Source organism: Suillus bovinus (genome assembly GCF_016758785.1).
Source record: "Suillus bovinus strain UH-Sbo-P2 chromosome Unknown EDB93scaffold_13, whole genome shotgun sequence".
Classification (NCBI taxonomy): domain Eukaryota; kingdom Fungi; phylum Basidiomycota; class Agaricomycetes; order Boletales; family Suillaceae; genus Suillus; species Suillus bovinus.
In genome coordinates, this window is record NW_024542069.1 from 299320 (window position 1) to 311999 (window position 12680).

At 43.5% G+C, this 12680-nt stretch overlaps 5 protein-coding genes across 5 annotated transcripts; 1 reads left to right on the forward strand and 4 right to left on the reverse strand.

Moving 5' to 3' along the window:
* Positions 1-70: 70 nt before the first annotated feature.
* EDB93DRAFT_1081486 (uncharacterized protein) lies at positions 71-319 on the forward strand (the record flags this gene model as incomplete). Its single annotated transcript, XM_041445622.1, has 1 exon — positions 71-319. The coding sequence occupies one exon, from the start codon at positions 71-73 to the stop codon at positions 317-319; it is 249 nt and encodes an 82-aa protein (XP_041309964.1).
* A 1489-nt stretch (positions 320-1808) lies between these two features.
* On the reverse strand, positions 1809-2836 carry EDB93DRAFT_1239484 (uncharacterized protein; the record flags this gene model as incomplete). The annotated part of the gene is made up of 3 exons (XM_041451638.1): positions 1809-2092; positions 2169-2654; positions 2746-2836. The coding sequence occupies 3 exons, from the start codon at positions 2834-2836 to the stop codon at positions 1809-1811; spliced, it is 861 nt and encodes a 286-aa protein (XP_041309965.1).
* A 130-nt stretch (positions 2837-2966) lies between these two features.
* On the reverse strand, positions 2967-3293 carry EDB93DRAFT_1102210 (uncharacterized protein; the record flags this gene model as incomplete). The annotated part of the gene is made up of 1 exon (XM_041447180.1): positions 2967-3293. The coding sequence occupies one exon, from the start codon at positions 3291-3293 to the stop codon at positions 2967-2969; it is 327 nt and encodes a 108-aa protein (XP_041309966.1).
* Positions 3294-4214: 921 nt separating this feature from the next.
* EDB93DRAFT_1248231 (uncharacterized protein) lies at positions 4215-5126 on the reverse strand (the record flags this gene model as incomplete). The annotated part of the gene is made up of 2 exons (XM_041452686.1): positions 4215-4235; positions 4305-5126. The coding sequence occupies 2 exons, from the start codon at positions 5124-5126 to the stop codon at positions 4215-4217; spliced, it is 843 nt and encodes a 280-aa protein (XP_041309967.1).
* A 1815-nt stretch (positions 5127-6941) lies between these two features.
* On the reverse strand, positions 6942-7400 carry EDB93DRAFT_1081330 (uncharacterized protein; the record flags this gene model as incomplete). The annotated part of the gene is made up of 1 exon (XM_041445611.1): positions 6942-7400. The coding sequence occupies one exon, from the start codon at positions 7398-7400 to the stop codon at positions 6942-6944; it is 459 nt and encodes a 152-aa protein (XP_041309968.1).
* Between the last annotated feature and the right edge of the window lie 5280 nt (positions 7401-12680).

Consider the following 12680-nt stretch of genomic DNA (forward strand, 5'->3'; position numbering starts at 1 on the left):
TGAGCAGCTGGTGAAGCCCGGCAGAGAATTTGAAAAGCTCCTGTGGAAGCCAACATTTGCATCACAGATAATGGGCTTTGTGTTTGACGAAGCTCACTGTATCACATCCTGGGGAGAGTTTTGCAATGAATATAAAGAGCTGGAGTGCTTGCGGTACATCTTACCTTGCTACGTTCCATTCATGATCATGTCGGCAACACTCACACCAGATACCCTACGAGATGTGCAGAGGTTGCTTCATATGCGTTCGGATAATCTCTTGATGGTCCATATGTCCACGGATCGACCAAATATCAAAATCTGTGTCCTGCAAAATTAGATATTCTCTCTCATAATACGCTGACCTGGGATTCCTTGTACCTACAGGCTGGACACCAGGGGATCAAGTACCACAAAAGTTCCTCATCTTCTTTGATAGCATCCAGGATGCAATTGGAGCTGCAAAGTACTTGCAGAGTTGCCTTCCACCTGAACTGTGAGAGAAAATCAAATGGTTTAATCAGACATGACATCAAAATTCAAGGAAGCAGAGGTTGACAACCTCATTACTGGAGATACATGGGGACTCTGTACGACAGAGTCGTTTGGAATGGTGAGTCATCATGGTCGCATGGACTCTCAATCAGCATTGATCATTCTGAAAGGGAATGGACATACCAGATATTATCCTGGTCATCCAGTGGCGAGCGACGTGCAGCTTGTCGACGGTCTGGCAATGTTTGCCATCATAGCCAATCAACTGATGCATCCAGCAAAACCCTGGCTTCAACCCATAAAGGCCTGTCTCCTTGGGACGCAACACACTGTAACGATGGTCGCGGCGCTGGGCTCGGAACCAGCTATTTTGATACTGATGTCAAACAGTATTTGTCCGACGCACTTCCGACTACCCCGACCTGAGTCTGACAGTCTGATCCCGACACGATGCACTTTCCGACGGTCCGACGCATGTCTGATCCTGACCCGATGCCTGACCCGACATTCCCGTGCATCGGACCAGTCCTCCCTATGTCCTGTCCAGTCGCATCTATCCCCACTAGGTGCACATTTACTCCTTTTGACTTGCTAAGCATTGTATACAGTGTTATTACATGTTTTCTCATGGTCCGCAGTACCACATGTCCTATTACATAGGATTTTGGACCTGAAATATCGCTACTACTCTCGCCTATAGCACTCCGAATTTCTACATAGTCACTATTTAATATCTAGTACTTCCTACCTATTGCATTACTTACTTTTCCCTACTCAGTAGTAGGATGGAAGTCATTAGATATTAGTAGTACTTGATTGTATTGTGAAATATCTATCCACTCTTTTTCTCTGAAACACTCCGACACATCCAACACTCATTTGACCAACAATCCGACACACTTCTGACACATTCCTTTACTGTCTGACGCATTCCCAACAGTCTGATGCATAGTCTGACGCCTGACCCAACTCCGATATTTTCGGACCCAACAGTTTCCCTTCAGACAAGTAGTTCTTAGCTTTGGATTATCTTCCTATTATTGATAACTAACTATCTAAACTAATACCAATCAGCTACCCCTATAGGATCGAACACACTTGCTCTGCAAGTATAGCAGACTAGGTCGTGCTAAGATCTACCTAAATATTTGTTGTCTAGGTAGTACAATTTCTGCTGAGCCCAGCAGAAATCAGCTTTCTACAATGCCCACGTCTCGCATGAGACTTGTCTCATCGAGACGTGTTGCACTCGTTTGCAGAAATGTTTGCCATATAGAGTCTGCAGCCGCCATCTTCAAATGGAACATTCCTGGGACAAATACAACATGTTGGAATCAATCCCAAGGTGAGTTTTCAATTGCACAGCACTGCTGTACTGCTTGGAGTCGTTCACCTGTGCCCAGGTCACCATGAAACATAATGGCATCCTCTGAGATATCGGGGATCTCAGGATCATCAAAGATATCAGGTTCCGTGATCCCGCCTTGCTTGAGTAAGTTGATAACACTTTGTATATTTCCAGCGACAGTAGAGTTGCTAACATCCATTGCTAATGCAGCCATAGTGGGTGTTTTGACGATGGGGATGCCCTCAACGAGCTCTGGTTCATGCAGCCGGTCTTTAAACTGCATGAAGTATGGTGGTCAATATGTTATGAGGTCAGGTGAGAAACTTCCAGGAATTAAAGCGGTCACGACGGGTAAGTCCTGCTAGATTTGGTGTGTCTGGTTGAAGGCTGAGCAAGTCCTTCCACCCCTGTTTCAGCAACACTTCTGCTCGAAGGTTGAGAGACAACTTCAGCCATAGCTCCTCAGAACATCTGAGATCTTCTTGTGAAGCGCAGTGCTGCAGAGGGAACATTAAGCTGGATGTAAGATGTTTCAGTGATTCAGTTGAGTTTTTGATCTTGTGCTCATGAGTTTTCAGGTCGACGTCAAAATTGTCATACACATAGGCAGCGAGGAGTGATTGTCCAAGCGAGTGGAGTGTGCGGTGAGTTTGCGCCAATAATGAGCGTGTAGCTGCGAAGATTGCATTGACAGACACAGAAACTACCATTCGTTTGAGCGTCTCGATCACCTTTTGTGGGGTGTACATGGACTGCAGGAACATCTCCACCAAGCTTTGCAAGGTATTGGATCTCTGGTTTGTGCTTCTCATCATTATACTCAAAACCGTAACTTTTCTCTGTAGATTAATCACCAACTATTTAAAGGCTGACAGGATTAGTACACACCAGCAAAGCTTTGGCTTTCTGCTGATTCTCGAGACTCGATTCTGCATCATTGGCGAGTCCAGAAATGATTCCTTCGAGATCTCCTTCACCAAGCTCCTCCCAATAGGCTTCTTCATCACTATCCATGCCTGCCATGAGCTGATGCTCATCGCAGTCTTTTATGGCACCAATTTTTTGCTGTGTTCTTGCGGACAACATTGTATCGAGGAAGTCCCATGTTACAGGTGCAAATTTTTCCATGTCTTTAGCCAGTTCCTCAATACTGAAATTCCTCTAATTGCTCTGGTGCTGTATGTACCACATCGAACTGATAACCACTCTCCTTCACTGACAGCACCACCATTTCACGCACACAAATGTCCTTGATGAGATCCATAGCCCATTTAAGCTTGGTTCTCAGAGATTCCTCTGCACTCATCGAAAGAGCATCAACAATTTGCTGTCTGTTGTGTAGGATATCTTTGACAGCAATATGATTGATATATTTCTTGTTGGCAAGCAGCTCCAGCAGAAAGTGTGACACTGAGATTCCAATGAGCTGAAGGTTGTCGAGGACATCGTCTATTGGTGCACTGGATGCCATACTACTAGTAACACTAATTTCGATATACCACAATAATATACATATACCCTATACAATTTAATACATTTTCAGACTCTGTTTGACACTATCGAGGTGGCTGACATTTGTTTACAAATGTTTTATGCCAGCCACTGCTGGAGAGGTTGAGGGATAAGGTTATGCTGGGTTTGAATAGTCTTAGTCATGTGATCTATCAAGGCAGAATACTAAAATTATTTGTAGACTGCCCTCGAACCTCTCCAGCTGCGGTGGGTACGAGCCTGGTCCGACTGATCATTTCATTGCAAGAGAAATAGGGTTTGGGAGAAAACTTGTTGTTTATTAGCCAGGTGCTAATTAGTGAGATATTAGCAAGCTAATAACACGCTAATAATTCGTCCCAGAAAATACCATGCTAATAATGCTAATAATTCCTGGTGGCTACCTATGCATCATATATCAGAGGTACAACGTCGATCAGGTCAGGAATGAGGCTGAGACTGACAATGTCGATAACGAGTGGCTGGGAGTATGGGAATGAGATGCTGGCTAATTAGCTAAGGTTGTTAGCTATTTTTTGCCTGCTAAAAACAACATCACGTGACCACTAATAAGTGGCTAATAATCCGCTAGTTAATAATTCCCCAAGAACCACCTGGCTAAAAAGCAGGCTAATAATTTGTTGAATAATTTTATCCCGAACCCTAAAGAGAAACATAATACATGTGAGCTTCACTAAGCTTCGAGATTACAGTTTGCTTACTTGCTTTATGTTATAGTAAGCTTTCACAAATAACAAAGTAAGTATTGACAAGTCCAATAGTAATCAGTGCCAAGAAACATATATACAGGATCATCCATCTACTGCAGGAGGCCAGTCCTGAACATCTATGTGTACCAATATCAATTGTATCACTGTAACACCCATCTCCCTTCAGTCTGCTATCCAGAAGCCCAAACTTTCTGCCAATCTGGATAAAGACAAGATCCACAAGTCATCATACTACAAAAGTGCACCGGACAATCAGATACCGCAACACAAATGTTGTCCAAGGAAATAAAATCTTCATTGGACACCTCAGCATCAGTGTCTTTCAACAAAAAATAACCCTCTTTGGTGTCTGCGGAGCCTTGTATCTCTGTGGGGATGTGCTGCCAGCCCTTCAGCATGGAAACAGAGAATGTCAATAGTTCCACATGTAAGTTCAGTGCGACAGTAAATTCATACATGGCGAATGGGAGTTGGACATGGGGGAAAACCAAAGAGACATTTTCGAGAGCCTCAAAAGCATCCCACGGGACGTGCACTATCCACAGAGGTATAATGTAGTTTTGAGTTCCAACAGCACACTTACTCCGATAAAGGATATGTAAAAATGTGTCATCCTCTTCAGAAGGGAGGGCAATAAGGTGGGTGATGGATGCCAGGAAGGCTGATCCTGGGCCAAGTGTTGCCATTTTCCATGAGTCACAGGTCACCCTTGATAGTGTTAATGTTTTTGTGCTCCACAGAAGTGGCAAACATTCACAGTTCACGTAATTTCCCATGTGGGTCCATGCAAGTTCCATGCAGGATGCCACGATGTCCAGACATGAAAAGTCGATTGCAAGTGATGCACTAAGGAGTACCGGAGCGATGAGGTCAAGGTCTGACACAGCTTCAGAGGTAAAGCTGCTGTACATGGGAGCATTTGAGGGATGCATATCCCCACAGTCTCCGATCCAGATGTTGCATATGCAAGGTGCGCACTCAAAACAGAGAGAAGGATGTATTTGAGCATATTCTTTCTGCATGCGTAGAGCATGCAAGAAAACTGGCATGTTCTCGAAATCCAGCAATACAGTGTGCAACATTATGGGCAATGCAACGTGCCTAAGAGCATGGGAGACAAGACAAAGTTGACAAGCGGTTGAATATAGATCCATCGGCTCATATTCCTGGTCTTGAGTAAAAGAGGGTTTTGCAGCATATGTTGCGATGATAGTAACGATCTTGGTTGGAAGGTCGTTAAATGAAGCTCAAGGGGTAGTATCCATGATGGGTGAGTGATATGGAAAACTGATCCAAAGGAGCTCTCTTTTAACACCTAGCAAACAATGACAGAAAAATTTCCACAGCAATAGCCCAAGCTGCATTCAAGTATATGTGTGGGACCAACCACAAGCTATGACAGTCTGTGCTAGATTTTTTGCTTCTTTTAGGCTGCATAATGTGGTCTGGCTCTGTGGAAATTACATGATACAAGTGTGGCACGAACCCTTGAGAACATACGTACATGAATTCATTGACTGCATGGCACAACATCCATACAGCGGTCAATTGCTGAGTTAAACCACTTCAGGGCTACTGCTGCTTGACTGCAAAATCCTTTTAATAAAAAAACACCCAATAGCATCAATGGAACAACGAATCCATCTCATCCGACTCTGGAACCTGACTTGTATGTATCATCATTGACTCACTGAGGAAGGGGGATTTTGCAGCGAGAGAGCTTGAGGGTAGCAGAATGCTTGGTTTTTTAATGTGCAAATAAAGTCTATCGTTCTCTGACATACTACTTATGATGCATTGGCAGAGTCGAAAGCATCACAGCCTCTGCACCGTAACACCCCTTTCGTACTCCTCCATTCAGTTGCACACTAGCACACAGGCAATTGTGATGCAAATTCATGTTCGACAAAGGTATCAACAACTTAAAGTGACATGATCAGCTATTGCTTGAGTGGTGTAAACCATGTTGAGTAGCGAGGGTTTCGCCAAAGGGCTAAGCCATGATGCCTGCCTCCAGATTCCAGCACACATATCTCGATCAGGGGTCTCACTAAACAAAACAGGCGCTGCTGGGAACTGTAGAGTCTTGTCGTATTCAAGTGAGCACCCGAGGAGAAACAGAAGGTGTTGTTGACCTCGCACTAAAACAATTATAATCCATATTATAAACACGAATATCAAACATACGAAGTGATGTCCAGCACATGGAAAAATGACCATGAGTTTTCCATGACCAATGAGCTTGAAGAACGCTTGGCTACATGACTGAGCGTCATAGTATTATACAATCTAACTCGAGCAACCATAGATAGCTAGGTCCTTCAAGGACTTGACACCAGTGAGAATCTCTACATGAGCAAAGATCCACAGATTGGCAGGGCGCAAACGATAAAGTGCAAAGAGTAGAGTCTGAGGTGAATCGTGGGGCAGGTGAGACATGAAGTAAATTATATGGCTGGCTTCTGCGAGTAGGAGATTAGCATGCTCTAGTCCTGGGCCTGAAGAATCAATAAACGATGTATACTTTCTGCTGATGTTGATGTGGTGACAGAGGACGATATTGTCGGTAAATGGAGCACATGGCATGTCCATGTCAACACTCAGACTCATTGGGCACAGACTCAAGACCTGATGATATATATCATTAGTATGCGCAGGGCCACTGGCAATGGCTGGAGTTCAGAAACAGCAATCTTGATTTGCTGCGACTTATTTGAAAGTCCGAATGGTGTTTATTTTTTTTATTTTTATTTTTTGGAAAAGTGAGTTTATTACACAGCAACTGACTCCATCGAGCTCTATGTAAACACTTATAGAAACTTTGCTGGAAAGTCATCTGAGGGAAAATGCTACTTACGCACACTTCACTTTCGTAAAATAGTGTGGGACTCTGCTGACTACCTGGTTGCCACGGTCTGCGAGGGCCTGGGTAGCGCGATACCCACTAAAACCTCAAGGTTCGTTACCCAGTTGTTGTGGGTGAGTTGGTGTTGATTAGATAATACTTCTGACCATGTGCTTCTTACTTTTGATTCCATTTTAGTGTCTTGTCTAGTCTTACTTGCTAGTGCTCGATCGAGCTGTAGTTGTCTGTCAATGGCATTTACCCATCTTCTTTTTATTGAGTCTTCACTGTGAGTTGACTCGCATATCACTCTTTCGCATCTCATTGCCCATATTAGGTGCACCAATTTGAATATTAGGATTCTAAGGAGGCGTGATGCTCCTTTCTTTGGATGTGCCTTGTCCCTAGTATTTGGTGGCTCTGTTTGAATTGTATTTGGGAGGGAAATGGTGCTGCAGCCAAGGATGAGGCCAATATGCGGGCAGGCCAAGGTCTGTGTTTTGTTGGCCATGTGTCTTTTGCTAGTTGCCAGACTATTTTGCTGACAGGGGTATTGCATTTAGTTAGGATGTGTTCCATTGATTCAAGTTCCCCTGGGCATTGGTTACAGAACGCTCTGTGTCTATAGTTTGGTATGGTCTCCCAGAATTCTCCTATTCGGTAAGCATTGTTAAGTGATTTATACAGGAACATTTGTATATTTTTTGAGATGTCTTTACTCCTGCAGCTACACCAAATGGTTGCATTTATTTCTAGGGTTGATGATATCATTTCTACTGCGAATCTGCTGGTGTCAAGGAGGGAGAGGGTTGTTCTGTTGTAGGTGGGTTTATTGTTGCTCATGATTTTCATGTACGCTAATTTCTGTGAGATCTTTGATAGCTTTGCTCCTTGGGTGTTGAAGTTTCATGGGACATAGGTGTCAATTTGGTCAGGTTCAGAGCGGAGGGTTCCAGAGGATGCTAGCTGGTCAGCTTTTTCATTTCCTATGTGTCCATCATGTCCTTTTGTCCACTGGAACGTGGTGGGGGCTGGGTGTCTTTGCAGATGGAAGGCCACTGCCTTGAATAGTGTCACATTTTCGACTCCTATCCATTCTCTATTGTCACTGAGTACCTTTAACAAATCACTATTCTTTCTTGAATCTTCCTAAGTGCCAATACACAGCGCCCAAGTCAAACCCTAACCCTACAGTAAAAGTGTCTACCAGTTCAGAAATACCTTTAGCGCCCATGACACGTGTCTTCAATGTGACTGATGAAGAAGATGAGTTCTTTGATTGTGAATAGATTACATTAGATACAATAAGATAAGATATGGTCACGTGATACTTCTTTAACATTCTACAATGTTCTATGATACGATTCCCTTTTCCTTTTTATGATTGGTCAGTAGTTGTATCTCAGATTCAATCTCAGATTCAATAGTTGTATATGGTAGTACATCTTGATTGATAGTTCTCTAGTTCAAACCTCTTGTATCTACATCATTGTAGCAATCCAAGATGTCCTTGCTCATTCCTTTTGTTGTGATAACCTTAGTCCGAGTCCTAGTCTCTGCCTAGTGTTAATTCGTTATTGGGTTGTGACATCTATCCTCCCAGTCCGTCAGGTGTGTAGTTAGTCCATCTATGACATACTTAGAGTCAGTGATGATTTTTAGGGGTGTTAGTGGGTCAGCTGATTGTATAGCTACTAGCACAGTGGTCAGTTCGCCTATCTGGTTGGAGTGAGATGTTCCGGGTATCTTTATTGCCTTGTTTAATTGATGGTTTTCTCCTACCCAGATGCCACTGCTGCATGTTGTGTTCTGTTTCCCATTGTTGGTGCATGATCCATCAGTGTACATTGTCATTTGGTTCCTGTTCTGTTCGTGGTCTGCTGTAGGGATATGGAGGCGGTAAGCTGGGATTGGTATAATGCGGTCTGGGTCGGTGAAGATTCGGAGGCTGTCCAATAGGTGGGTTCTGTTGGTGATGAAAGGGTCAAAAATGATTCCACTGTTTCGTTGTTTCCTCATGTGTGCGTTCTTTTCTCTTCTTCTGTGTGTTAGAGTTAGGTTGTCTTTCTTAGGTGATGTGTTAGGATTGAATGTTGGATTTAGGTTATCAATGATTTGTTTTGTGGTATGTGCACATTTGTTGGGGTTTTTGCATCCTATCAGTCTGTTCTTGACACAATCATAGCAAGTGCAGGTGGCCGCGTTGATGTGGATGCCTGTGTTAGCTAGCTTTCCAGCTATTACTCGAAGGTCTTTAACTGATTCTGCATTATGTGTTTTTTAAGGCATTCATTTTTTGTTTTGTGATATGTTCCGGGGGGCGTGCCTAGGTGGGACCACACAGGCATCTGGTTTTTAAGGTTTTCGGACAGTTTTAGTGGTGTGAATTTTACATTGGGCTTTTGGGCTGTTTTTAACAAGCACAATATTATCTTAGGTAGGTGGTTGGCTCTTTTTCCTTGTGTGGGTGGGTCCCATGAGGTCAGTAAGGTGTTTATGTTGTTTTGGTTGTTGACATTGTTTGGTTTTATGCTGTCGATTATGGAGTCTGTTACAAAGGCCCAGGCTGGTCGGGAGTTAGTCATGTCCATGAACTTTTGCACCCAGGTGATTTCTATTGCTTTGTTTCTAGCATTAATATTCAACAGCCCCAAGCCTCCTTCAGTTACCGGTCTCTCAAGGCGGGAGAGGCTCATTGGGGGGGATTTGCAATCATTCCAGATGAATGTGTGGATTTTCTTTGTAAGCGCTGTTTCAATTGATTTGGGCATACCTTGAGCCTTGGTTAAGAATTGGGTCATTCCTCCTACTATCATCTGGGTTATAAGGCATTTTCCATCCAGTGAAGGTTGACACATGTTCCATCTCCTAAGGTTCGAATCGATTCTCACAAGTACAGGTTCCCATGACATTGTGTGTTCTATTTCATTTCCGATCCAGGCGCCGAGTGTTCTGATTGGGTTTCCATCTTTTGCTATGTGTATTAGGTCGTCCCATTGTTCATCTATTGGGTTTAGTTTCTGTTGTTGTACTACCTGTGCTTGGTAAACTTTGGTGCCAATTGGTAATATCTCTGTTTTTTCTAAGTTAAATTTCACTCCTGACACGAGGCACCAGTCTTTCAGGATGTCTTTGAGGTCAGAGTATTTGTCGTTTTTTGAGAGGTATATGGTTGTATCATCGGCATACATATTGACAATCATGTGGTCATTCAGGCCGGGAATGCTGAATCCTTTTATTTTCAGTGAGTTTCTCAGTTTGCATGCCAGCGGTTCAATTGCTAAGTCGAAGAGTAGGCAGGACAAGGGATCCCCTTGACATACACCCCTAGTGACTTGAAAAGGTGAGCTCATAAAGCCATTGATTGCTACGTGTGTGTAGGCTGATTTATATAGGTTTCTTATTGTGCTTGTGAACATCAGGGGCAGTTGGAAGGCGTCTAGAGTGTCGAATAGGTATGTGTGTTGTACTTAGTTGTAGGTTTTTTCTTGGTCTAACACTATGATTGCCCCGTCTTCTTCCATTAGGTCTGTGTATGCTGTCATCGTTTGGGCTAGATGGATTGGATCAAAGATGGATCGTTTTTGGATGAACCTGCTTTGATTTGGGTGGATCATTTTGTGTATGACACTCACGACTTGTATTGCGAGAGCTTTGGTGGGTATTTTATAGTTGGTATTCAATAGTGTTATCGGTCTGTAGTTCTCAATTTTTGATCTGTCTTTTTTCTTATACAGTGGGCACATCCACCCTGTTGCGAAGGGGGAGTTGGTGGTCATACCATGTAGTTGAATATTGGTCATCATGTACGTCATTGTTTTTATGATATTGAAGCTCGGTTTCTCATTTTGTTGTGCTTCTTTGTGTTTTTTGTGTAGTAGTTTCCATATGTTGTATGGTATCCCATCAATGCTGGCCGCGCTTCTGGACTTTGACGAGAGGAGCACTTTGAGGACGTGTTCTTCTCTTAGTGTCTCATTCATGCGGTCTGGGGGGTTATTGAGTTTTTGTTCATTAGGTATGTCTGTCATTGAGTGTTGCCGTGCTTCTCGCTTATCTTGTTCTGTATGGTGCAGTGAGTCATTAGTTTGGAGGTTTTCGTGGTAGGTCTTTGCTATCTCTGCCATTTCTTCCGATTTCGTTGTGTAGCGATTGGTGTTGGGGATGTTCAGCCTATAGATGATGTCTCTCGGTATTTTTTTTTGGTTCATTCTGGACCAGTATTTGCTGATTGTCTCTCCATGTGTTGCCCATTGTGCTTGTGTTTTTAATGTTGTTTTCCTAAAGTTTTTCTTTTGTAGGTGTTGTATCTCTTTTTCAAGGATGATTTCATTCAGCCTCGTGTTTTCAGAGGCATCAATGTCATTTGTGTTTGCCAGTTTGCGGAGGTCTTTTGATAGGGTGCATATTCGTTGGTGTATCTTATTTAGGTGAGTTTTTGCGGTATCCTTAGCGGTCTTATTCATATTGGACTTAAAGGATTGCCATAGGGTTTGGGGGTTTGTCTCTTCGGTGCGCTGTGCGCCATTTTCTATCTCGGATTGGGTTCTAATTCCCATTTTAATTATTCTATCTATTAAGGTCGTGTCTGATGTCAGGCTTGGAGGCCAGGACCATCTTCCTTTCCCGATGTGGGGTAGGCCTGGGGGGGCAAACCTTACTGATATCATCTGGTGATCTGTGGGGATTTGACTGATTATTGAGTTCCATTCTATTAGGCTTTCGGTATGATTTTCTAATGTATATATCCTGTCGAGCCGTGATAGGGTTTGATGGTTGCTGCTAAACGTGAATAGTCGCCGGTAGGGGTTTTCTATTCTCCATGTGTCCTGTAGGTTCAGTGTGTTCCTTAGGTCTCTCAATGCATTTATTGCGCTTTCATTGTCCAGTCTTGCTGGAGCATGGTCAATGGGGTCCTCTGTAAGGTTGAAGTCCCCCATCATGAAGTCTATCATTTTGAGGTGCCACCTGTGTATTTCTGTCTGGATGGTGTTCCAGAATTCACTGTGTTCATTCAGGTTGTTCGGTGTGTAGATGTTTAGTATATTAATTACTTTATTTTCATGCCACTTTATAGTTAGGATGATTGCTTGTCCTGGAATGATGACATGTAGTTTGGCACTTGAGGTGTTTGTTATTTCTTTGTTCAGTATGAAGGCTACTCCGGCTGAGTTGCTGGGTCTTATTGGGTTGCTCAAGTTGAGGATGAGGAGTCAACGAGCATATAGCACATCAATTTGTGACTGGTGTTCTGGGCACAGGTGAGTTTCTTGTACACAGAGTATTCCTATTCTATTGTCTCTCATTTCTCAGTTAATTGCAGTCCATTCTGATATCTGATTCTGTCCTAGACTCGCTGAGGTGCGTCCTTTTATGTTTAGTGTTGCTATTTTGATGTTGGCTCTTGTTTTTCAGGTGTCAGGTGGGCTGTTGGTATTATCGGGATTGAGGGGGTGGGTGTGTGCTCCGTTGTGTGGTTCATGTTGAGTGGGGGTATGTGTGTTTTGGGTTCTCGTGGGGGGGTGGGTGCTTTGGTTTAGGTTGCCGCGCATGTTCTGTGGTGAGTTCCTGGGGTTCTCTATTCTGTTTTGTTGTTGGGTTGATTCTTGCCTGGGTAGGGCATGTCTGTTACGACTTGGATAGTATCTGTTGGCGATGCTCAAACAGAGCATGTGTCGTCAACGGTCGAGGACGTCCTCGGGCTAGCCCAAGGTTAGGGGTCTTACTTGGTGAGGCTTCAGCAAGTAAGATTTAATGCCTATGTCCAAATCGGGTAGCTTATGTCAAGCGA